The 25,865-nt window shown below is 35.2% G+C and overlaps 4 protein-coding genes and 1 long non-coding RNA gene across 12 annotated transcripts; 3 read left to right on the forward strand and 2 right to left on the reverse strand.

Moving 5' to 3' along the window:
* The first annotated feature begins 81 nt into the window (after positions 1–81).
* LOC112553618 lies at positions 82–6,121 on the forward strand. Its single transcript, XR_003097082.1, has 3 exons — positions 82–526; positions 993–1,104; positions 5,815–6,121. It is a non-coding gene; the product is annotated as an uncharacterized LOC112553618 (long non-coding RNA).
* LOC112553616 (peptidyl-prolyl cis-trans isomerase FKBP8-like) lies at positions 1,148–11,759 on the reverse strand. Of its 3 annotated transcripts, none has more exons than XM_025220958.1 (11): positions 11,637–11,759; positions 10,681–11,187; positions 9,988–10,129; positions 8,723–8,810; positions 8,171–8,281; positions 7,367–7,441; positions 6,372–6,489; positions 6,134–6,223; positions 5,133–5,210; positions 4,605–4,739; positions 1,148–4,303 (listed from the first exon to the last, which is right to left on the reverse strand). In XM_025220958.1, exons 1-11 carry the CDS (start codon positions 11,724–11,726, stop codon positions 4,220–4,222), a joined length of 1,518 nt encoding a protein of 505 aa, XP_025076743.1. In that variant the 5' UTR covers positions 11,727–11,759; the 3' UTR covers positions 1,148–4,219. The 3 variants fall into 3 exon arrangements, with proteins under 3 accessions (XP_025076743.1, XP_025076745.1, XP_025076744.1); XM_025220960.1 differs by having other exon boundaries at positions 11,566–11,682; XM_025220959.1 differs by lacking the exon at positions 11,637–11,759 and adding an exon at positions 11,487–11,552.
* Positions 11,760–11,830: 71 nt separating this feature from the next.
* LOC112553617 (U11/U12 small nuclear ribonucleoprotein 35 kDa protein-like) lies at positions 11,831–14,650 on the forward strand. The gene has a single exon (XM_025220961.1). It carries the CDS (start codon positions 11,962–11,964, stop codon positions 12,631–12,633), a length of 672 nt encoding a protein of 223 aa, XP_025076746.1. The 5' UTR covers positions 11,831–11,961; the 3' UTR covers positions 12,634–14,650.
* A 2,617-nt stretch (positions 14,651–17,267) lies between these two features.
* On the reverse strand, positions 17,268–21,970 carry LOC112553850 (alpha/beta hydrolase domain-containing protein 17B-like). The gene is made up of 2 exons (XM_025221313.1): positions 21,288–21,970; positions 17,268–20,561 (listed from the first exon to the last, which is right to left on the reverse strand). Exons 1-2 carry the CDS (start codon positions 21,932–21,934, stop codon positions 20,342–20,344), a joined length of 867 nt encoding a protein of 288 aa, XP_025077098.1. The 5' UTR covers positions 21,935–21,970; the 3' UTR covers positions 17,268–20,341.
* A 79-nt stretch (positions 21,971–22,049) lies between these two features.
* On the forward strand, positions 22,050–25,503 carry LOC112553851 (uncharacterized protein C9orf85 homolog). Of its 6 annotated transcripts, none has more exons than XM_025221319.1 (5): positions 22,050–22,188; positions 22,824–23,037; positions 23,852–23,965; positions 24,347–24,429; positions 25,213–25,503. In XM_025221319.1, exons 2-5 carry the CDS (start codon positions 22,829–22,831, stop codon positions 25,431–25,433), a joined length of 627 nt encoding a protein of 208 aa, XP_025077104.1. In that variant the 5' UTR covers positions 22,050–22,188; positions 22,824–22,828; the 3' UTR covers positions 25,434–25,503. The 6 variants fall into 6 exon arrangements, with proteins under 6 accessions (XP_025077104.1, XP_025077100.1, XP_025077099.1 ...); XM_025221315.1 differs by lacking the exon at positions 22,050–22,188 and adding an exon at positions 22,263–22,335; XM_025221314.1 differs by lacking the exon at positions 22,050–22,188 and adding an exon at positions 22,266–22,350.
* The last annotated feature ends 362 nt before the right edge of the window (positions 25,504–25,865 follow it).

Raw genomic sequence — 25,865 nt, forward strand, 5'->3', positions numbered from 1 at the left:
TTCATAAAGCGGAAGTATAACTCTTCTAGGCTGCCTAAGGCGGTGCTTTATCATGTGACCATTCATAGTGCTGGAAATTGAAATGGTTGTTGACGAAGCATGATAAGCTTAGTCGTATTAAGAAGGACGGAACGTAATATTGCTCTGTATTATCTGACTTGGCACGAAACATTAATATCGATTCGTGCAAGAACTCTCATATTTACCAGCTGAAAGATCTTTTTATTCAGTTTTGCTTTCAGCGAACATGTTTTTAAAGTGTCAGCCAAAAATAGAGAGAAAAGTCACGTGATCTATGTTTTCAGCAAATTTTTTTTTTAACATAAAAGTGAAACTAGGCTTAGTGGATTTTTCTTTTTTGGTTGGTACGAAAAATGAGTAAGCTGAAACTTGGCACTGAATGTGAAGAACAGGCTCCCGAAAGAACACTTGCGAAAGGTATCGCGAAGATCTAAAAACTTTGAGCGATCACCGAACCAACCATCTCGAAGCATCGGATCGAATTAGATCACACGAAGGTCCGAAGGTATACGTTCGCGTAGGTCACTTGTGTAGTCTGAATCCACTAGACTTATTCCAAGTGGCTGTTGATCATACGACACTATATAAAAATTGTGTTGAAACCGCGCAGCGACTATTAAAAATAATGTAAACGGTATTTGGTGACTTCTGTGATTATCCATATCAAATTAATGCCTTTTATCACATATTTGGCAGAAGCATACGTTAAGTGATTCCTTCTGAATAACCCCTTTAATCATATTCTAAGTGTCCCACTCTGGCGTGCTGTAGAAAGCATAATTCACCTTTTCATTTCTGCAGGAATAATAATTTTTATCAAGCAATGATATCTTTACTATATATTACTTTTTTTTGTCCTAGAAATCCGTTTTCCCACTTGGTTCTTTTTGTGTGTGTGTGTGGTCAGGTTGTGGTAGCCTGTCACAAATAGAGGATTAGCTGTGGAATCTCATTTCTATGCATGTTTACAGGGCTGACGGCTTTTCCGTGATGTATTCACCTATTCCTCCCGGGAACATGTTTCACAATGCCCAATCACTGATGTCCTCAGGTGGACAGAACAAAACCCCCTTTTCAAATAATGTAAGAATATGACTTGCATTTTTCCTGAAATCATTTTGAAATCTGACAGTTCTTCAATTGTTTATTAACAGTGTAATGTCAGCCATATTACACAAAGCAAGACAGTTATTCTTTCACACATTGTTGACAGTGCTGTTATTGTTTATAAACCAAGATCATTATTTTTATATATTCTGTTTACTGTTGCCACAAAAATATAAGGAAGCATACATGCCAGGCCTTCATGGACCCACAGTCATGGTCCTGAAACAAAGCATCTTTAAGATGCAAACAGGTACCGAGCTGGTAAGTAAATCCAAGTCCCACATCTTGTCCTAAGGTTGTCGCTACGGACCGAAGATAACCTGACAGGCATAATTGCTCGATAGTCTGTGCTATGCCAAGAGATTTAAACAGGTCTCCCCCAACCCCTCAAACTAAACATCTTAACCCTCTGAGCACAACATAAAACTATAAATATTACACTGGCTAATAACTAAAGATGACTGGGTGAAGTTAGTTGGTTTTTTCTATTATTGCTGCTCTCAGGTAAACATTAGAAGATGCATACATACAAGAAACATACATATTCAAACAGAAGAAAGTTTGAATTTTGCAATATGAAAAATACATTTTGAAAATCGCATTCCCCATGCTTTCCCAACAAAGCCACAATCATGGCCCATCATGCCCAAAGGGTTACATTTTAAACTTTCATAAAATTTTTAATGGATCTGCACTGAAAGAATCAAGCAGTATAGTATTTTCTTTACCATTTGTGTATCACCATCTAGATATCATTTATGGACACAAGAAGACAACAGCTGTTTGAAAACAGTGCACTGCGCTGAGTTGCTCTATTCAAATGTCAAAATAGTCCAGTTAGTCAAGCTATGGCTGAGGAGCAGCCTTTTTCCAGAATGGAAGAGCAGATACATTTTCCCACTGTTAGATATTGGTTTTTACCAGATATCTAAGTACTTTAATGAAATTAAACCATAGCTGTTTTGGTTTTATAAAAACATCATTATGTTTGACTCAGTTTCTTGCATAGTGTACACCTTTTCTCTACAAGGTGGCTGTACATTGGCATGATTAACTTACCAGTGATTATGGAAAACCAGTATAAAATATGATCCAAAATGATGTTCATTAGTATGGGAATTCTGATTGGTTGTCATCTTAAATTTGAACAGGTGGTGCGCAAAATACATTTTTCACACAGATTGTGCTAGTTGTGATTGAAGGGAAGTAAGCCCTGTTAGCAAATGGTATTTAGAAATTTATGAAGTTGCTGCTCCTTATACTTCCTGTATTATGAGAAAGTGTGTATGATCTTCATCATACCTTGCATCCTTATTTGTATAAGACAATAAGGTCATATTTGTATGAACTGCCTAAAATGAGATGAAGTTACAATAAAAATCATTCAAGCTTCTATATCTATATTAAAATGAAAGATTTTATAACCAAAGTAGTTACACTGTTGAAACAACAGATTATCAGTTTCTCGAGGTTGTTAAAACAATGAAACTGCTTCTAATAGGTGCTCAATTACATTGACTTTGTTTTTCTGTACAACTTGATAGATTTTATTCATGCTTGTCACAAAGATAACATCAATATATTTCCAACAAAGCCTACTATATATTTTTTCTAGACATACAGACATTCCCGGGCCAGCTGCACAGGTATAAAATACTAGAAGATAACCAAGGTCTCCTTCCTCCTCACAACTATGTTTAAACTTCATCTGGTACATCAAACCAGTTTGTAAAGTGTTCAATGATGGAAACAACTCACAATGAAAGACATGTAACACGCTGCTTATCTAAATGAAATCTAACTATATAATATTTGCACATTCTGGTGAAAGTTTTTTAAAAAAATGGAAAAGTATGGCACACAACTCTGTTGTTTTACATAGTTGTTAATGAACAAGAAAATGGGAAACAAAAACACCTGGCCAAGCACTCAAGTATAGGTATTTGGTGTGGAATGCATTTGATAGTTACCTTCTAGACACCCAAGCAAATGATCATAAAAGATTTTTGGTTTTAATGTGTACCCACTTTATGCTGAAGAGTTGGTCTATTATTCCTAAAGCTTTCATAGAACTGCCTGAAACCTTTGGTTCAAAATATTCTATTCTTATCCAAGATTATTTAGAATACAGTTAATCATGTGATTTGAAGGCCAAAATAATGACTAACCAATAGAGCTCATCTTGCAACATTTCTACAAGCTGCAAGTGCTTTCCTGGTATTTTCATTTACTTTTAATAGTCTGATGGTGTAACTATATAGGACAGAGCACCCTTTTTCTCTCTTTACACATTAACAAGAGTCCCCTGGAATAACTTATAGTTTTCAACACAAAATAGTGATCAGTTCTGCAAAGACAATGAGTTCACATAATAGCATCTTTTGCAGGAAAGCACATAACTGTAATCTTTAATTACTATGTTATTATATCTAAACAACTGCACAACTGTCAGAATATCGATCAAGTACTTCAGATGCATGAAATTATTTAATGACGTGATTTTAAATGCCAACATTGCATCATATAAAGTGGGATTTTGTGGTGCACACTGCTGCTGCTGTCATTAAAAATAGTCTCTATACAATAGTGTGCTGTGAAAGGATTGTCTGTCATTTGTTCTCTACTTTCTCATATCTACTGTTCAGTGCTATATAGAAAAAGTATACACAAAATTTCTGGATGTGCAACTGGTCTTCAACTGATCTGTTCTTGTTACTTAACCTTACTCTGGCCTAACCTATGAGACCTTTTAATCGGCTTTTTCACTGCACAGTGCTTGTAAGCAGAAATTATAGTTCCTTGCTTTCGCAAAATGGAAACATCTAATAAGATGCATGTTAGCTAGCAATAGTTGTTGTTAAATGGAAAAGTGTTTTCCATTAACACCGGATATGATAATATGATTTAGTATGCAAAACCTATGTAATGCATCAGATACATCTCAGCTAGCAGTTAGGTCAAGTACTACTTTCTCAAGAGGTTCACAACTCAAAATCATGCATAAACATTCTTGTAGGTGAGCAGGTAAACATTTTATAAAATGATAGTGAGATAATAATGAGGAATTTTTTGAAAGTTTGAGCTGTTTCTGTCAATGACCGTATTTGTAATATGCAAACAAAACTGAAGCAGCTGCTGCGATCGCTCCCCCGGCCAGAAGTGTCCATTTCAACACCTGAAACACACAGATGAGATACCATTCATTCTGCACGGGAGAAAATTATGCATAATAATAGCATTCTTCTTCAACTAAAAAGTTTTTAGACTACAAAATTTATCAGCTCTATGTTTAAGTTTTCTTGGTGCAGCTTAATCAAACCAACATGTCACAAATATTAAATTCACATGACAGCATGAAATCTGCACAGATGTTATCAACATTACCCTACACTTCCCCCTTCCACCACCAATGGCCTTCTCACTGAAGCAAAAAAAAAAAAAAAAAAAAAAATTAGCTTGTAAGTGTTAAAACTTACGCCTCCTCCTTGTTTCTTGTTTGGCTTTTTTGCTGTTACAGATATATCACCCATCATTCGTTTGTACAGGGACTTCTCTGTCTCTGCTTCTCTTTGCTGCTGTTTAGTCAACCATGAAAGTTCTCGATGCAAAAGCTACAAAATAAGACACACCAATAAGAGTAATGTGTATTCTTGTCTTACTCCTTTGCATGAAGGAAGATCCCCTTTATAGACTTTTTAACATAGCCATATGCAAAGCTGTACAAAATTTGTACCATGAAATTATAAGCAACGGATAAAAACATAGCCCTTTATAATTTCTTTTCCTACTGTTCTTAATGCTACCACCTCTAATGCAAGAAGCAGTCTGACATTACAGTCAACATAATAAAGTTAAAAACTTGACTCTCTGTTCACAATGCATCTGTAATAATATAAATTCCAATAAAGCATACTGTATTCAATAACAGAGTTTACTTAATACCAAAGAACAAGAAATCCTTGTAACTTAAAAGAATTTGTCAAAGAAATTTGAAGTAAACTCACCTTAGATTCTGGATCTAGCTTTAAAGCTTTCTTTAAGATTGCTACAGCTTGTTCAGTTTGGCCTTTGGATGAGTATACCTGCACACATTTTATGTTTATTCAGCAATGACAAATAATCACATGATTTTGGAGAATTTTACAAAGAAATAGTGGAAAAGAGTGAAGATATCTACGAACATTCTATAGTAAAATGATAAGGACATTTCTAAAATATTTTTGTTACTGTACTCTTAACAATAAAGGGCTTTTAAAGTAGTTGACACAATGGTAACATGTGAGCAGTTTCAACAACCCTTACTACTGCATAACTATACAAATTTTACAAATTTTTATAGGTTCATGCACTTTAAAAAAAGTTTAAAGAAAGTTATGCCCAAGTGATTTGCCTTTAAAATGTGACTACAATTGTCAACATTGAAATTATTGTTGACTTAAAAGGGTTATAATCTGTAGTATCTTGATTTGCTGAGCACGAATATGACCATGAAAAATTTAAGTTTAAGCTACTGTTACATAAAACTTTTATTATTTTATCCATTTAGTTACAATACAGAGAACTAATGCCTCAAAAGTGTGTTAATACCGTGGACAATTTTTGCTATATTTGTGATGAAGTGACATTTGCCAACCAGAAGAAAAGTATCACTTCTCAAATAAAGACAGCATATCATCTTTACTTCAGATGCAAGATTGGTGACTAAGACAAGCCTTGGGCCCTGCATGTTGTGGTACATGTACAACACAGCTTTCACAAGTGGTTGTATCAGTCAGGCTTCACTAATTGCTTTCATTTGGTTGGACAGGTTCCTCACCTTCACTCATATCTCTCCCTTTCTCAGGTTATACCATTCTTTCCTGCAGTAGGGTAGAAGTTTAAATCTCTTGATCTCTACAATATCATGAATTAAAATTAATATGATAACTAAATAATAAGAAAATATTCATAATCAGAATGCTTTATTTATTCCAGGATAGTTAAAAAACTTGTTTGATGCACTTACTTTTCCAAGCCTATAAAGAGCCTTGATGTTGTCAGGCTGAACTCCCAAGACCTCATGTAAAGACCGCATAGCCGCCTCAATAGCTCCTATCTGTTCACTCAGTAAACTTTATTAATGCATAAAACAATCATTTGGAAATGGAAAACATCAAACAATGACAAGGCCTGCTTTTAAATAAAACAGCTGATTTTTTTTCTTGCCTTTCAGAGAAAACTTCTTATATTAATACATTACCAACCTTCAGCTGTGAGGCAGCCATATTGTTGTAGCATTTGAGCTTGCAATCTAACATCTGCTGCAAAACTGAGGCCTCTCCATCTAAGCCACCACCACCAGCATCAACAAACTTGATTGCCCTAAATGAAGGAAGAAACCAGTTTCAAGACAGTCACAAATAAGACATTTTCTTTAATTAAGCAGATATAAAACTTACTTTGATTGCTTTTGCAATCTAAAATAAGACCTTATCTGAGGTAAAGGAAGATTAGTTTCTTCATAGAAATGGGGCCGTATACTATTACATCTTTTTCCAAGTTACAAAATTTGTGTTTACTATGTTAACAATTCTCTGCCTACAAGTAGACATTTAGCTAAATGAAGTGTTTTCATCATTGTATCACCTAGCATTTTCCCCAATAAATGTTCTGCTTAGTACTGATTTTCAACATTAAATTTTATAAATCACTATACTATCAGGTTATGTCTATTTGTGTTCCCAATATGAGCTATCTATTGTGTGTGTGAGAATTGTTCAGTATGGACGCAATCTGAATTGGTTGGAACAAAAGTCGTGAAATAGATGTGAAACCTAAGGTGTGAGACAACTGAATATTCAAACTAAGATGATAAATATGTAGGATGAAGGCTGATAAAGCCCGTGTATTTGAATGTAAATATTTTCAGACACATCCTATCAGTTTATTTTGACTCCCAAGATAGCAACATAAAATCAGAGATCATTTGTTATTTTTTTAATCCATAGTCTAACTTGCAATAAGGGTGATGGATGCAATAAAAATGAGCCAGAGGGGACATAAGTGCTGAATCTACAATCTAGCTAGCACCTAAGCTTTGCTGTCAAAAGTTAACACAGGAAGCCTGACTGGCTATCTGGCTACTTTTATCAGGATAATAATCCTTTTTTTGATGAAAAGGATAGAGGACGTTAAATTAAATTAATTTTTAAATAAATTAATGTTAAATTAAAACGGCAATGCTATATAGCCCTCTCACTTTGAATAAGAATTGATAGCACCAGAAAAGTCCTTGCGCCCAAACAGCTCATTGCCACGTTCTCTCTTCTTCTCTCTGTAATTGTACAACATATAAATTATCAGTTGGAAAAAATGGCTTTTTACCATTTTTGAAACCACATAAGTCATGCTGGGGAAAAAAAAATGCTATGTTGATAATACACTCCTGACTTCAGGTACAAATATTCTTGCACATAATGTATTTTACATTCTAAGCAGACCCAGAATTTGATGTTTCTATTTAGCATAAGCACTCATAATCTTGTACCTATATGATACATTTTGGGGACATACTCATGAAGTATACATGCAAAGTGGGGACAGTTCCCAGTTTCTAAAATTTCTTTACAAAATCTTTTTTTTTTCGGTGCATAAAACCGCAAAAGGACACTGTTATCCTATATGCCCATACCATTACTTCCTTCCCACCAAATGCAAAAAATGATTTTTTTTTAACAAAGGAAATTAGCATATAGTCATCTGTTCACCTTCTTCCAACACATGGCATTTTCAAAGCCTTCACCCTCACCTAAACCATATCTGAGCTCAATCTAACCTTTAAAATAACATAACCTTAACATATGTTCCTGGTTTCCTGTAAGCACATGAACACATTCTGAGATCTGCATTTTTAGCAAACTTGTTCACTCAAGCCTATTGAGGTTCAACTAAAGAACACCCAGACAGATTAAAGGATTTGTTATGGTTGAGAGATAAAAACATCCCTCAGTTTTACAATGTAAAACCATGATTCATAAACAGTCAATGACCATGATACACCCACCCATAAGCAAGTCGTTCAATAGTAGGGAGTTTGTCTACGTCTGGTCCTGGCTGGACATCCAGCAACTCAAGGGTAAAATGGACATCTGCATCTGCAGGAATATCTGGTTCTCTGAAAATAACAAGAATGTGCAAGTGACCATTTTAAGAGAAAGAGAAGAATCGCATCTCTGCAGGAATGTCTATATAATCAGAAATAAACACTAAAATTTAAAATGTCCTTTGTAAAAGCAGCAGAGTTTTTCTACCATCAAAGGAAAAATAAATACTGAATTCATGTACACCTATTTTCAGATACAAACTATTGTAAAAGAAGCAAACTTTATCATAAAAACAAAACATGTATGATGAACCCTTTTTATCTATAATGTTGTGAACAATATGAAAAATTCCAAACATTTCTCTTTGAAAAGGAAATACTGCTGCACTCACAAGATATAAAACCTAATAACCTAAACTATCAATCAGTTTGAAACATGTTTTTGTGTGTGAATGCATAAAGAGTAGGGACACTCCTAAATTTACAGAAAACCCTTTGGGGTTAATTATTTACCTTCCATGTTTTCCATAAGCAAACCTAGAAGAGGATGTTACTTCTGCTTTTTCACCAAAATTCATAAGTGCAACTGTCAGATCAATTGCTGCAATTGAATTTTATTCAGTTTTTTAAATGTTTATATACAATGACTTTGAAAGAAACAGTAACACAACTGTTAAAAAAACTGGATGAAATAGAAACACAAAGTTTATGCACATTTCTCAACCACCTCTTTTTTTAAATCTCACTAGATATGGACCTTGCTGATCTTCAAATGGCTCACTAGTTTAAAAGATATTCTGAAGCATCTCCAAAATCAGACACTTATCCTCAAACACTAGATCAGCTCATCTTATTGAAATAAATTATAAGCAATAGCAGTCACACACTAAAACCTTAGAAAATATGATAAAATTACATATAATATAGTTAGAAAACTGAACACCTTGAGTTTGCAGATTGCAAGGTTTGATTGCATACAAGTTTCTCTTTTTATTTATGAATCTATTTTGCAAAATGAACATGCATTATTTGAATAATTCACATAATACATGCTCAATTTGCTAAAAACCCATCAAAATCAGGTCCTAGCTGCGAATAAGATCTAAATGTTGAAATAAAGTTTTTAAAAAGTGTTTCATAATGCACTTTACTGTCACTTTTGCTTGAAATACTTACTGCATTATTCTACCACTGATATACTTGACTGAAAATTTATAGTGAGACTAACTTTCCTGGTAAGAGCAATTGATCAATAAACTGAACATCTGTGTGTATATATAATATAAACCCCAAACTAACAAATATTCGACTGAGGCAGGTGGTAGACATGACTGGAATGACGCAGTCTGGGCTGCAATGACTAGTGACCCAATAAGCAAGCAGTGAAAGTGTATTTATTTAATGTGAATTCTGCAGAAAATAATAATACCTGGATAAACGGTTGGCTAGAAGCAGTATATTTTAAAATATAATTATTTTTTTTCAACACACAACTTAAAAAGCTATAACAGAGCACAAACTGTCAGCTGTAAACTCATTCGGAAGATGGTTGTAATATGATAAAATAGGTCTGTGAAAAAAAATTGTGGGTCATAACTAAGAGGGGGTCATAATAGGTAGAGTCTTAATAAAAAGGTTTAACTGTACCAGAAAGATCTATCTAAAAATAAAATATAAATAATAAAACACAAAATGTCTACCAAAATGTCTACCACAGTAACTTAATCTTGACAAATTTTACATAAAAATAGACAGCACAGACTAATAATTATACAGACCAGATAGTGTATCCCCATCACCAAGAATGAAGGTTTCAGTGTTGTCTTGAAAACAGATTCCATTCTCCAGGAAACTTTGGACTTTCACAGTTACCAGACTGCCTTGTGTAGGGCGTGAGTTTTCTCTGCCTTGATTTAATACCTGTGCACAGTTGGATATCAAGGAAAGCACAAGACTGGGTGAAAGTGAATAAAAATTGTTGTTAAATGCTAAATTACTACTTTGAAACTGTGTTCAATAGGATTCAACAGCAAGTTCACAAAGCAATATGGCTTTAAATTAAACTTCTATGTACAGGTGCCTCTGTGAGCATGAAAGAGAGAGTGCTTATCATAGCTGGCAATTAAAAAAATCCAATTTTTTTCTCACAATATACCTTAACATTTCTACTATACTCTAGACAATCACTGTTGACAAAAAAAGTCCTATCATAATAATGTGTACTTGTATTGCGCAACATAACGACCAAGATAGGTCACACTCTGCGCAGACCAGTAATGATAATATAAAAGTCATATGAATAATATATAATATAAAAATAAACAGCTTAATATCAATGTTGTAGTGATCATAAGGCTCTCTTGCTCATGCACACACACATTTATACCCTCTGTGCCAAAATAATGTAGTAAATGATTTGTCATTTACAACCTAAATTTCACAGATGAAATATAATCTGGAGGTTTTGTTACCTTTTTTTTCAATTGACCATTTCCCAAAATATCCATCCATTCATCATTCTTAGCTTCATCTAGGTTTGAGCTACACTCCTCTATTTCCTGCACAGAAGCTGCTAAGTGTGAGGAAATGCTTTCTGTCTCCTCTACGCATGTTTCTGATTTGTCACAGTTATTTTCAACTTTCTGTGTACCATTCAGCTGCTGATATTCTGAATCCTTTTCCTGTTTGATTTCTGCTGAAAGATGGTTCTCTCTGCTGACATCTTGCCCTGAGCCACTAGTTGAACTTTTAGGTACCACTGACACATTAGCTGCATCCATATTTTCAGCACTTGTTTCAGTCACAGGCATATCTGTTATCCCATTTTTCAAAGAATCAATTGAAGAGTCTTCTATAACATTTCTTGCCGACAAAGAAGGAATGCTTGGTCTATCATCTGAACCAACCTCAATGTTATCACTATCTGTTAAAAGTGTCAACGGGGATGCCTCAACACTTTTTCCGTTCTCTTGCGACATCTTCAATGAAAAGAAATGACCAAGTTATTGAATGAAATTGTTAAAGCATTTTTTAATTTTATTTCAGTATATAAATCTGAATTTTCAGTAATAACTACTACCAGTAATCAACATATAGTTACTGTCATATGCAATGCTACAATTCAATAATTGATAACCATCAATACAAATATTTTAAATAGCTATGCAAGTATCCTAAGTTTGATATGATAACATTTTTAATGGTGTCACGGGGATAATGCAGTTACATCTAGTTTTCCTCTTGTCAACTCGGAGCACTAAAATATCCCAACCCCAACCTTTGCCCCAGAGATGGGCCAAGTTATTTCGTAAAAACCACACTGAGCCATTATGAATGCAAAGAGGAACTGGACACACGATAGCTATCAACGTATGCGAAATACGTATGTCCAAAAGAGAAAAGTGTAGTTTGCCAATCGTCGTCTTACAACTTTAGGTACTTTCGCTATCAACAGCATGCGCCTCCAGAAAACTCCGTGTGTAGTGCCTAAAGTCGGTATACTTCCGGCCGGAACCATTTACGACAATATCAATGACTGCTACAAAGAACATGCTGTTTTTAATTTGTCAAAGAATCTACCTACATGTTGTATTCTTTGCACAGAAACTGTAGGGAGCATAAATGAAATTTTGTATTGGTTCTAAGAAAGTCAAAGAAAACAACTACCGCAAAGTCTTTAGCTCTCCCGTCTCCCGAAAAAAAGAGTTGCTGCCTCAACGAGGGACCGATTCTGGAAACTTTTATCCACAACAATGGATTCTTTTTCACCTTTTTTGGATAAATTCTACGATCCGCTCATGGCAGGCAGTATAGACGGAACCGACGAAGATCCACATGACAGAGCAATCACCAGAGCGCTCACTGCTACTTACAAGTGCAACAAATTTGTGAAAGGTGACCCAAAGCTTACCCTTTTTGTTGCACGATTAAGCCCGAAAACTGAGGAGAAGACACTTTATAATAAGTTTCGAGAGTTTGGAAAAATTAAACAGCTCAGACTAGTTAGAGATATTGTGACAGGATTTTCCAAGTGTTACGCATTCATCGAATTTGAGGATGAAAGGGCGCTTCGGAACGCCCACAAGGACGCCTACAAAATGGTTATTGATGAGAAAGAGATACTGGTGGAACATGAATTTGAAAGGACATTGAAAGGATGGATTCCACGTCGTCTGGGTGGTGGTTTGGGGGGCAAAAAAGATTCTGGACAACTAAGATTCGGTGGTAGAGACAGACCGTTTCGAAAACCCATCGGTATGTTCACTCCTTCCAGTTACTCTAGTAGAAATAAATATGGCACCTACCAAACTTACTCAGGACGCAGCAGTGAGAGTGAAACTCATCGACAAAAACGGAACAGAGACGAGAGAGACTACCATGCACACACCAGACATCGCAGTAAACGTTCGAGATCACGTGATTGACCATCAGAAAGTCTTTTCTATGCAGGGTGTATTTTGTCATCTTGCCATTATCAAGAAAATATAACGTTGCGCAAAATGTCAGACCTGTGTCATTCCATGTTTTTCAAATATTAACAGTTTTATATCCTCTGTCACAGCATTGTAATAAATTTGAAATTGCATTAAGGCATATACTTCAAGTATGAATGCTGACTTCATACATGGTTTTAAAAAACAGCAAATTAGAGTGAATGTGTTTGTATACATGCAAGCAGAATTTGCTTATGAATTTTCTTTTAATTATAATGCAGCTGTTTGTGCATGCTTGTCCCTATTTGGTTGGTTGATTTAATAGCAAAGTGACTCTGCCCAACAGTGATTTTCTCTATTGGGTTGGGAGGGGGGAGAAAAGAAGTGTGGGAGGAGGGAACTGGAACCCAGAGAAACCCCCTAACACCCAGCCCTGTGAACAGAGAGTGTCTTGAGACTGGATCTGAATCCAGAACCTCTCACTGTAGTGGTAACAAGTGAGTGCTTTAACGACGACACTACGAGGTGCCTCTATACTTGTCCCTGGTTGGTTGGTTTAGTGGGAAAGTGCATTCATCTTGAGGTGATTTTGCACTATGGGTAGAGGAAGGAAATGAGAAAACCCCCAACACCTGGCTCTGCAAACAGGTGTCATATACAAAAAGTGGCCGGAGATGAGATCTGAACCATCTGAACTCACTGTAGTGACATGCTTCTCCCATCTCAGCTGTACCCTTCTATGCCCCTCACAGGACTAAACGTTTCACAATGCTCTTGTAAGCCTGCTGCAGTTGACACTCTTAACCCTAACCAATCACACTTTTTCACACAATTGTGTGTCTCTCGCTTAAATATAATTCACCACCAGGCTACCAGCTGCCCCTCTACACTTGTGTTTAAATAACATGAAATCTAAATTAGCAATAAAAATGTCTGAAATGTGTGTGCGTGCCTACATTTATTTACATTTCAAACTGTACAGTTATGCTTAAACCAGCAAATAAACTTCAAGATCAGTTGCATCTTGCCCACATATTCTGTTCAAAATGTCATGCAGTCAGCACGTAATTCCTCTACATACCAATACTTGAGAAGCTGTTTAAAACATGATCTACATCTGCTACATAAATATGCATGAAACCTTGTTTGGCTCACAAAGCCATTTCTAATAATGAATTGTCATGGCATAATTCTTTATACAAAAGCTCCTTGATTGAATGCTGGTTTAAGTAGTCCAAAACAAAAAAGTGGAATTTAGACAACAAATAGAGACAAGATACAAATAATAAAGGGAAAAGCACAGGCTCATTCTAAATCAACAAGCAGGAATATATATTTACACTACCTTTATTTATAACAAAAATATGTACTTTGGATGCAACAACATGCCCCACATGCCCCAGTCCACGTAAATACTCAAGGCTCCAAAGCACAAATTTTCACAAACCACTTATAACAATGTACAAGGGGAAAAACAATGTGCAGATGTCAGAATCATTAGGCAACAACTAAACACCAGACAAGTTAAAATACAAAAAAATATAGAAACAAGGGATAAATATACCCTCTAAACCACAAAGTAAATTTTGGAACTTGCTAATTTTCAACACAAATGCCTAACCCTCATGTTGATGTACAGGCTCATGTCTTGAGCTTTCAGATTTTGCAATGCATTGTGTTATTTTAAGTAGCTTAATTACAAATAAGAGTGTTTAGTAAACATCAAACTGCAATTCACAAGAAAACTACTTGCTACCATGCATGCAGAATATAAAATAGTAGTGAAGCCAATCATTTTGAAACAATATTTCTAAAATTACCAAAGATGACCAAAAAAATCATACATTTGTAGTTTGGTGTGACTGAACTAGGCTCTTTCTAAACTAACACTGGTTATTTATCAGACAGGTAAAACTCAGCTCCCAACAAATACATTTTATGACATAATGTTCTTAAAATTTTTAATGTGGTTTAAAGGGTAAATCATGTGCAATTTTTAAAGATGTAATTTTTCTATAGTATTTATCTATCATGAACACACACATGTACAGCATGCATATTACATATACACACATGTACATGTGGACACACATTTAACACTGTAGAACCACAAGTTCACCCACAATATTTTGAGACATCAAAGGGTGAAAGAAAAACAGTTATTCAACAGATCTATTTCACTTTGCCATGCTGTTATTACTTTGAGAATCCACACATGAAAAACACTAAAACACACGTGCCTATATTAGAATCACTCTATGTGTAATACTCAAGTACATTGATGTTTGCAGTTGACCACAATGGTATGTTGACAAGTACTTTCACTGACACTAGTGAAGATGAAAACAAATGAGAAACTTCACAAAATGTTTTCAACTAACATTTAAACTTTAAACCCAGAAAAGGATTTTTTTTACATCTATAAAGTATGTCGCAATGACGAAATCATGATACAACTGTCAAAAAAGATTTTAAATAACAGCTTCTAAGTGAGGTGTTCAAAATATCTGCTTGGCACACTAAGCAGGGGGAACCCTAACTGTAGTTTCTAACCAGTCTTAAATACTAAAAAGATCCAAAAGGATAACTTTAGAGTGTAACTGAAATGTATAGATATATAAAAAGGAAAACTTCAATCCCAACACTTAGACATAATCGTCTTTCCATTTTTAAAAAAACCACAACGGCTATTTTATACAATTGTTATTTCTACAAATTTCAAAACAATGTAATGACATCTTTCTTTTTCAAAAAAAAGTTAAATGGGTGGATAGGGGAGAACCCAAAAATGCCAATGTCATGCTGTTTGATATTACAAAACTGCTAATGAACAATAAAATGTCACATCATACTCACACTTCTGGGCTGTTTAAATACTCTGAGTCTGGGTTAACTGCATAATAGATAATAGAGACTGCAAAGTGAAACAGCCCTTGCAAGCACTTACTTTTATGTCATGTTCATTTCAATGGATCCCCTAGGTAAGACTGTTGATACAAATAACATAACTGGTTAAACTGTCATGTCAAGCAACTTCTGTCCATAATGTTTTCCCCCAAAATATGACAAATGTATCACTAGATAGTGAAATCAGGCATTCTGTGGGCTGTGACAATGTGGACTATAGACCAACTTGCATTCACTTGTATCCCAAACATCATGATGCTTTCAGTACCACCACACAAAAGGCATTAATGAACTGCAATATGAACAAAGAGAAGTGAGAATAACCTTAAAATGTCTGTATCATTTATGATTTTACATAAATCAACTCACTATGCTTTTGGGAGAGGAACACATCTTGCCATATCCAAATTCTACTCACAAGCACATCATGCAAATTGATTAGAAATCTGGCATCTATTTCAATTTATTCAAGTTTAATGCAGTATCTGTGCCCCAGTAAAACATCATACTGAAATCTATGCATGTACTTACTAACTTCATATTAAAGTGAAAACATGGATTCTGTTATCGATGCTATTACTGAATAAATTTTAATCCCAAAGCAATATAATGCTTTGTCAGCTGCTCCAGCTTGGATGCATTCACACTAACCAAAGTAAAGGAGATAATATACTTGCAAATTATCTCAGATGAAGCTAGCAATATTCTTTAATCATGCATACAGCTTCCAGAAGCACAGAAAATATTGCAAGTAATCATGAAAAAAAAATGGAGAAAAGATTTAACAGCCAAAAAGAGACAATTAGCCTAAACAACTGTTCTTTTGCAAAGTAATGCTGAACTTCTCGTTAATCCTTTTTAAACATCTCAAAATCACAGGAAATGTTTGCATTAAGGTTTTTAAAAAATCTGCAAGCACTGTCCTGTCTCTTTGATCCCTGCAAACAAGCAAATTCTTCTTCATGTGTATGTGAAAACAAACCTTACCTGTCTACTTATTTTAACTATAGGCAGTTTTAATATATTTGTGCTGGCAAACTAATTTCAGTCCTATCTAAAACATACTTTAAATTAAACATTTTTTTAAACAGACATGATAGTGCAAGTTTATTTCATACCATTAATAGTATATTAATATTAAAGGATGAAAGTTTAAATGAATTAACAATTCAAGGAAAAAAACTGCCTTCTCAGTATGTCTAGAATGAACACTGAACATTCGTTCTATGATGACAGACATAATTGTTGAAGGTTTTAGGAGCCCCAGATTCAGATTTTTTTTTTTAATTGACCAGTCACAAAAACAAGTCCACATCAAAGTACATTATTATTATGATCTTTATCCCTGATGTAAGTTTACAGTGTTATGATACGCCGTGCCAGCAACTAAGGCTATTAAACAGATGCCACGTGCAGAGAAAGAACAGCGTGCCCGAGACGAGAAATGAACTCTGGGCAACCAACCTTCACTGGTGCATGATGTTTAGTAGCTAATATTAAGTAACAAATAATGATGAAATATGAGCTTTCATTTGTGGCTCATCACAAACTAGGTGATGAAACCACCAATACTTTCATGCTTTTAAACTCCAAAATGCTGAAACTTAAAAGCTTTCAAACCCCTAGGGAAATTTTTCAATACGATTTGGAGCTCTCTTATGTGATACGTGCATGTTTCAATGGGAGAGGAAAGAGATCAAACCAAATCTCCTCTACCTTTTTTTTTGTTTTTTGGTATTTTATGCCATGCCAGCAACTAAGGCTATATCATGGCAATCTCTTCTACCATATATGCACAGGAAGAAACATGGCTGTTTAAGAAAATGAACATAGTTATAAAAGCTAAACTACTGACTGGGAGTTTCTAATGCATTCTATAATATTAGGGATCAATTGTTTTTACAAAAAATGCAACCCTAACCCTGAACCTTTTGAGTGTGATTTAAAAATAACTTCAAGGTTAGTCCTGAGACATGTAATAATCACAAAGCAGCAAAAAGAACTTTTTGTCATTCATGCACATTCTACACACTATACACTGTCTTAAAAGGGTGGCTTCTCTAACATTCATTATGGGACAGCAAATAAAATATATTTTGATTGTGATCATGCTATCTACTTGCACTTACCAAAATTGAAAAAGAATATTGGAAAATGAGACTCTAGTGATGCAGATAAGAACTTCAATATTGTATGAGATTCAATATGATCTTACTCTGTTTACAAGTATCAGAATGCATAACTGGTCTGTTTCCCATATGCAAAGATGTATACATTGCTGTTTTTGCGCATCTTCATTTCAGAAACTGAAATCGGAAAAGTCTAAATATCACAATAAATCAAAAACACATTTTACTTTTGTGCTGGACAGATGAATATAGTCAACCAGTTTTGTTGAATATAATTAACGTCCACTTAACCATTCTTATTGCATTTGCCATATTTTCTTTGCAGGCATGGATCTGCCATGCCAGGAGTGATAAACAGTAAAAAATCAGTGTTAGCAAAGAGTGTTTTTATTACAAATGAAGAAAAGTCATGAATACCAAATACTCAAAAGTGAAAAAAAATATGTACATCTATTTCTTACTGTTGTATTAATACAGTTTCCAGTTTGGGCTGGATGAACCAAGCATACTGATAAGCAGTTTAAAACTGCAAATACTAGTTTATTGGAAAACAAACAAGTCATAACACTTTGGATTGTTTCAAAACCCAAAAGTTCTTCCAGAAAATGTGTACTGACTTCTGGGGATTGTATTTGGTAACATTTTTTGTTGTTGCAAAAATAATATAGACATTGTAAACACTACAAGAAAAGAAACCAAAATATGATTAAATGCCAAAACAATGAACCAAAGTAATGCTCATGAAACAAATAGGTTCATTACAAAAATTGTATACTGCAGAAATGTTCTGCCTACACACACAGCCAAGTGTGACACATTCCACATTCATAATATCAAGTACATTACTGAGAAAAGGTTTTATTAATTAAACCTAACCAGTTATAAGCAGGTGAAGGAAAGCAGCCACTTCAGCACCTTATAATATTACAAATGGAGAATAAAAGTCTTTACTCTAGCTAGAATTGCATACTATTTCATTATTCTATTTCATGCCGTACATGCTGAAATTAAAAAAATCACTTCTCTGGCACTTTTTAAATCTTAATTACACATTACTTTTTTTATTTGTTCTGTTTTCATTGTGCTTGAACATTTTGTGCTATGCCAAATGGTTTTTTCTATACAGTGCACATCACATAGTACTTTCAAAAGACCTCTGCAATGCTTGATAAAGATAATAAAACTTCAGTGAGTTAAAACAGGAAATTAGAAAGCTGAAATATTTACATAAAATACTTATTACAACACGTTCTCTACAGATGATTATCAAAAACTAAGTAGACATCCACATATACTCATAATCAACTCTAATGTACAATTATCAAATGTGACCATTGGTTTCTGTAGCCCTCTATCACACAATGTTCAGTTGTAGGTGCATGCATGCATACACATATGCACTTGTACGCATGCACACACTCGAGCGTACACACAAATTGATTAAACCCAAGTTGGGGAATGTTGCGGGCGACAGAGAAAGGGAAAACATGCAGCGGTCAACAATTTCGGATTAACAATTGACAAGGAACCTTTTTTTTTTGAAGGGGTGGAGGACATCATCTCTCATGTATGTTTAGTGCTAAATAGCAACTTTTTGCCATAGTGAAATTTGCAGTTTATTAATTTACCACAAATGTCTGTTTGTGCCATTATATTATGCACAAACATCAATACATCTTGGGAGAAACTCAATTTTTCTTTTATCCTAGATGCACAAACAACATACAGAAAACATTAGGTTCTCTAGTCAATTAAAATCCTTTTGTTCCCAGCCAACCCAGACTACCTTGTACTCAGACTGGTAGGCATGCTAATCTATCTAGCTGAGGCTAAGGCTAACTTTTCCTGATAGAAATTTTAACAACCAACAATACAATTTCAAAAATATAAACGATTTATAGAATAACAAAAATAATAAACAATGATTAATAACCATACTAGAACAGACAAATCTGATGTTTCATATAAATGAAAAATTTTAAGTTGGCAATATTCTTGACTGCAAGGCCATGGTGTTTCTTTTCAACATGTGGACACATGGTTTTACTGCAACACTTCTTAATATGTACAGATAAGAAATTTTCACACCAACCTGATAAATATAATGACTTCCATTTATGTAACACCAATGTCACATCTGAATATTTTAATAATATCCTACAAATCAATGCTATTATTCAGACATTGTCTGGAGATGTTCTAAAGAATGGTAAATGCTTTAGGAAAAAAAACGTAAACAAAGATACAAAGTAGAAAGAAAATGTTTCAGGAAAAGTCTTGCCCCTTTTAATACCCCTACTAGACAGTTCTATGCATCTGCTATATCATACTACACGTTCTTCACATGGTAAGTCCTGGGAAGGCTGGTTAGTGGCACAGGAGTTCACAACCTTAAGCAGCAAGTTAGTGTCCACATCATTCTCCTTTTCATCTTTGCGGGGTTTACTCTTTTCTTCAGAGTCCATGATTACTCCACTGGCAATGTCAACAAGCCGCAAAGGTGAAGGTAAGACCTCTTCTGACGGATGGTCCCCCTGGAAAGCAGTGGAACAAGAGCTTAATTCCTCCTGCTGCTGAGTGGTGCCAAGATTGCTGTCACTATCGCCATGGTCATCTGCATGTTCTTGTGTCCCTGTTGAGGAGTCTGCCGCCCGCACCTCTAGTCAGTTGAGAGCAAGTTCCACATTGATGAACTGTTTCAACCGATCAAGGTACTGGCCATAGAGCTCAACATCATTGTGCCCAGCACCCTCCACCCACAAAGGTTCAACTTTGCGTGGGCATCTCTCATATATAGTTAAACCATGTGAAAAGTCAATCACCTCATCTTCAGTTCCATGTATAACCAAAACAGGAGAAGTAATTTTTGGAACCTTGTCAATGCTGCAACAAATTAACAAATCCAGTATAATGAGACTGATTAATATTAACATATGTTTATGAAAGTCGATTCTGCTTTGATGATATCCTAACACAAGCCTCAGACTTTACAGAGAAAAGGTTTTTCTCTAAAAAAAAAATTGTATTGTTGTGATACTCTGAATAGATTAAATGCACCATTTACAAAGATAAATGTTATCTGCTTTCTTTAAAAAAAAAAAAGTAAAGTCTAAAAGTGTGAGAGTAAAAAAGGGATTAGACATTTTAAATTTGGCTACGTGTGATGATATGATATATAGGAAGACATCCATGATGGCTTTCATTAGTTTTGATAGAAAGCTAATAACTAAATAATAATAATTAAAGAAATAATAACTATATCACTATAATAAAAGATATAATAACTACATAACCATAATAAGAAAAAAATAAATAATACAGCCAATTAAAGGTGTTAGTTAAATATAGCCAACATCCAGAACTGCTTCTATGTAATTTTATGAAGTATATCTAACTGATAATGTACCCATAGAGTAAGATAATTTAAGATCAGTTGTGGCCCAATACAACTATACTTGATGAAAACAAAAATTATGTTTCTAAAACAGGGAATTAATCTTTAATTTCATAGTGTACACTTAAAGAAAAATAAAGTCTGAAATTTCCCACTGTACAAACATGACAAAATTTCTTTCTTAAACCTCATACTTATCACATTTCGATACAAACCTTGGAAAAGCATCAAAGAACCAAGTTCTCTTTGTTTCAGGAAAGGCAACTCTCATACCAGACATGAGCGGTGAATGAAGGATGACTGCTCCAACTTCATAGCGTGATGCTAAATCTATAGTTGGTACAGTGCCTATACTTTGTCCATATAAAATTATATTTTGGGGGTTTATCCCGTATCTTGTTCTCAAGGACTGCCAAGCAGCATCAATGTCCGCGTACAAGTTTTTCTCAGAGGGTTTTCCAGAACTGACTCCATATCCAGAATAGTCGTAACTAAATATGTTACAATTTATGCGAGATCCAAGTCCAATATAGAAGCTGCTCATCTGTCCTAGATCTACGGCGTTTCCATGACTAAACAGAATAGTATATCGTGCACTGGGAGAGCATCTACAAAACATGCACGCTATGCGGTTGCCACGGCTTGTTCGCGTCATGAAGACTTCTAGACTGTCAAGCTCGCGTTGGGAGTACTGCCATTCTGCCCTCTCTGAAAGCTGGATGGTGTATCTTGACCCTGTGTCATCTGAGATGAGTTCGTATGTCCGCTCTGGAGGCAAGAATGCGAGCTTGGCAGCAATGCGTGAGGGACAAGGAGGGCAGCAGAAGAGACAACAAAGCTCGCTCAAAGATAAACCATTCATCGTGATGGTTTACAACTTCCTGAAATATCCAACGATAAAGTATCAGAACGAAAAGAAGATCTTGCTAGTGTTCATCGGTGGTACGAAGAGGTTAACATCGTAACAGCTTGAAATCTGCACAAAATGTGAATTATTGGCATTCACTTCCGTCCACTGTGACAACATTCAACGCCTAATGATGACGTCATAGTGACATCCCGCAACGAAGGCATTTAGAACTTAAATAATCCTGAGGTCTTTGCCAATTTTTTCAAGTAGGAAACACTTTTAATATATGATATCATAAAATATTAATGACATCTTTGGCCTTTTTTTTAATCGCTAAAATGCTGGGGGAAAAAACTAAGCATGTTTCCGGTTGGGTCTGTGTATGAACTCGATACTACCCGAAAGCAAAGTCGGTGTGTGTTTAAATGGTATTTATTCTTCTGAGCAAGTGTACAGTATGCTATAATGTGATGCCGTGAGTTCAAACAATGTCATAACTGGTAGTATTGGTCGGCGCGTAGTGCGTCCAGCTGTGGGCATGTGATATTTATAAGCTCGCCGACACACACTGAAATTGTACGACCACGGACGTATAGAGAATAGTAGTGGTACGACTTAGTTAATAGGAGTGCACTTACTGACAGGCATGACAGTTTTTCACTATTGAATGAATACCCACCAACAGTATACTTGGGCATAGTCATTTGTTTGTGTTAATCGTATTTCTCATTAAATGAAATAAACAGTAGATGCCAGTCATATTTTCGTTATGACGGGAAGAGGGAGAGTATTGTAGATTGCAGCCTACAATGATGGAAACATTGTGAAGATGTTAGTATTGTTAGTAGTATTAGTCATATAAACATGTCAACAGCAAAGATTTTTTTATTTCTCGAAACAGCTAAGATGAGCAGTCAGCGCGGCAACACCAGCAGAGCAAGACCACAAAAACACAAAAATGCAACAGGTTTCTCCAATACCAGGCATGACACAAGCATCCGCACAAAACAGATTCTTCAAGTGCAGCAGACAGGGCTGTGTGGCAGATGTAAAGAGAAAATTGCATGGAAAGTCAAGTACAAAAAGTATAAGCCCTTATCTCAACCAGCTACATGGTAAAGGCATCCTTCATTTTTATAAATTGTTTTTCAGTTTTCTGTCACATCTATTATATTCAATTTTATTTTTAATCACAAACAGTTGTTTACATTGTGGACTTAGATATGTATGCAGAAATCTGCTAGTTGATTTTTTAGAGGGAGGGAGAATGTATTGTCTATAAAATGTAAACTGCATATTAATCCTTTTACATTTGCCATAAGAAGGCAAGTGTCTGTTCAGGTTTATTTAATGATATTTTATGAAGAAATGCAAGATGCCTTAGAACAATAAGCTACTAAAACAGAATAAGTGGAAGGATCTGCATGCATCATTGAAGTCCATCTAGTCCAAGGGTGGGCAAAGTTTTTCACAGACCGGCATTAAAAACTATGCACCTGGCCGGTAACATACCAAAAACTCTCGCCATAACTACACAACAAATCTAGTGAAAATGGGATACAGTGATTACTTACTGAATTTAATGTGAAAAGTGAAGCTGTTTAAATTCACTCAATAAAAATTCAAACCATCTTTCCATTGAAGGCAATTCCCGACGATGCTCTCTCACAGTTCCATCAAGCACATCAGAACCATTGTTATTTTTTTGTACTTTTTCTGTTAAAATGTTATGGACTGATGATTCCTCACACTAAGTTGTATTTGATTAATTACCTTTCAACAAAATCAACATAAGTTGATTTTTTTTTTTTTAAATTATTAAAACAAGTTCACTTTGCATTTTGGCTGATGGGACGGAGGTGGCCTGCAGGCTGTACTTTGCCTATGCCTGGTCTAGTCCAAAACTAATTCTAATCCATTTTTTTTCAGCACAAAATGCCACCAGAAAACAGTAAAAAAGGCTTACTACACTGTTTGCCAGGTCTGTGCTGAAAGAGATGGTATATGTGCTAAATGTGCTCAGAAAGCAGATATTGTGGATCCGTGAGTAATTGATATTTTGTGTCTTCTATTCATCATCATCAAATGACACCCAGTCAAAGAGAAAAGCTACTCTGACTCAAAACAGAAACAGATTGATATATTTGGCAAGTCAGTCTTTGAGAAACAATTGAACATATTGCAGACATCATTCCAAAAACAATTGAATTGCATGGTGATTAAGAGCCATACTTCCAGGCCACTGACTTCAGTCAGAAAAACTACCTATTCAATGAGGAGTCAGTGTGATAAAAAAAAACAGACCCCTGCATTGTCTATACTTCCTGCATGTCAGATACAGTCTTAAAAAGTGCTTTATTACTGGAGGTCTGTGTGACCATTCATATGTGATGGGGTGAAAAAAAAATTTTTTGCTTTATGCAGGTTTGAAGAAGATAAGCAGATGGAAGCAGCACATCAGAGCCAACTTGAGCAGGAACTAAGGCTTCTGACAGAGCGGCAGAGAAGTATGCTATTTGCTTGCTACATTGGAATCTGCATACATAAAGATGCATGTAAAATGTGTAAATCTTTGTGGCGAGTAAGATCATCTGGGTAACTAGCAGATTAGGCCTCCATTAATTCTCTCCAGCACTATTAGCACCATCTTTTATAATTTCCTCGTTTCAGTTCGCATCATAAGGTAGAGGATTAAACTGTAATCTAATTAATAGTTAGAAACCAAAACCAGTTTTCACTGGAACTTTTTTTTTGCTTTTGTGTATGTTTTGTATTAGCATGAGAATACATTTGCCATTTAAGGATCTGTTCGAAATCAAAACTAACCATGTCAAAACTAGTTTGTTTAGCTGGTCCCCATCCAGCTTTATTATGATTTAAGGGAATAGATTTTTACCAAAGAAAACCATTTTGTCATATGTCATGAGTAGCGTTTTCTGTAAAATTGACTTGCCTTGTGGTAACTAGATCAATAGAACACGCATTTTCACGTCATTGTTTGTGGATATGACTAAGTGATGCTATACCCCTTGGTTGGAATCATTTGCCTTTTGCTGTTGAGTGTAGACAACAATCACATTTTTAATTTCGTGTTTCTTATTAGATGAATATTCATTTCATAGCTTTGAACGTTTTGAAGCAAACAGGTCCAACAAGACAAATATGACTTTGTAAATTTAAAATGCTCAGAACTTTTTGAACTTGAGCTCTGAAGAGATTGTGTCCCCTTTTTCCCCTCCCTTGAGCAAATTTTAAAAAGCAAATAACATTTTGTTTTTACCTCATTTTAGGAAGCTTTTTTAGGCTACAAGAACAAGGGAAACTGAAAGGTGGTTCTACAAGTCTTGATGACAGTTGCAAAGACATTTCAGATGTACAGGAGAGAGATGTCCTCCATGATAATGAGGATTTAAGTGATGGTTCTAATGATGGTTATTCCAGTGAGGACAATGAAATTGAGCACATAGATGGGGACAACAATTTTAAGGAACATACCTCAAAACAATGTTGATGCGGACAATGAAAGATGTTAAAGAGATTGTAAAGGCGAAATAAAACTGCTTAGAATCTTATTAAGAGTAGAATCAGTTTGAATCTCGTCTATTTTTGCATCTGTTGATGTGGAAAAAGTTGAATGTTTTATAGGATGTTATGTTTGATAAAAACAAATTACATGGGACTCTTTTGTCCTCCGATGATGTCAACTCAATCCCAGTCTGAGCTGATGCAATATGGTTGGACATTGCTCATAGCCATCTTGATTGTTATCACTAATCCAACTAATGACACACCACCGATCACTTGAGTTCAAATCCTAGCATTGACCAACACGTCCTCTCCCTTGCTGACGTCGCACAGCACGTCACAGCCTTTACTATACCTTTAAGAATGTTGATTTTCCTTCATGAGTTTAAAATGTCGTTTGAAGATTTCTTCCCAGTTG

This window comes from Pomacea canaliculata, linkage group LG13 (assembly GCF_003073045.1).
Source record: "Pomacea canaliculata isolate SZHN2017 linkage group LG13, ASM307304v1, whole genome shotgun sequence".
Classification (NCBI taxonomy): Eukaryota; Metazoa; Mollusca; class Gastropoda; order Architaenioglossa; family Ampullariidae; genus Pomacea; species Pomacea canaliculata.

Coding starts and splice junctions, on each gene's coding strand:
- LOC112553617 (XM_025220961.1), top strand. CDS start 11,962: ATGGATTCTTTTTCACCTTTTTTGGATAAATTCTACGATCCGCTCATG.
- LOC112553850 (XM_025221313.1), bottom strand. CDS start 21,934: ATGAATGGTTTATCTTTGAGCGAGCTTTGTTGTCTCTTCTGCTGCCCT. Junction 20,562..21,287: donor TTCTTTGATGCTTTTCCAAG/GTTTGTATCGAA, acceptor AATTTGTTGCAG/CATTGACAAGGTTCCAAAAA.
- LOC112553616 (XM_025220958.1), bottom strand. CDS start 11,726: ATGGTTCCGGCCGGAAGTATACCGACTTTAGGCACTACACACGGAGTT. Junction 10,130..10,680: donor ATGGTCAATTGAAAAAAAAG/GTAACAAAACCT, acceptor AACTGTGCACAG/GTATTAAATCAAGGCAGAGA. Junction 6,224..6,371: donor TGGCTGCCTCACAGCTGAAG/GTTGGTAATGTA, acceptor CTGAGTGAACAG/ATAGGAGCTATTGAGGCGGC.
- LOC112553851 (XM_025221314.1), top strand. CDS start 22,305: ATGAACTCGATACTACCCGAAAGCAAAGTCGGTGTGTGTTTAAATG. Junction 22,351..22,823: donor AGTCGGTGTGTGTTTAAATG/GTATTTATTCTT, acceptor TTCTCGAAACAG/CTAAGATGAGCAGTCAGCGC. Junction 24,430..25,212: donor TCTGACAGAGCGGCAGAGAA/GTATGCTATTTG, acceptor ACCTCATTTTAG/GAAGCTTTTTTAGGCTACAA.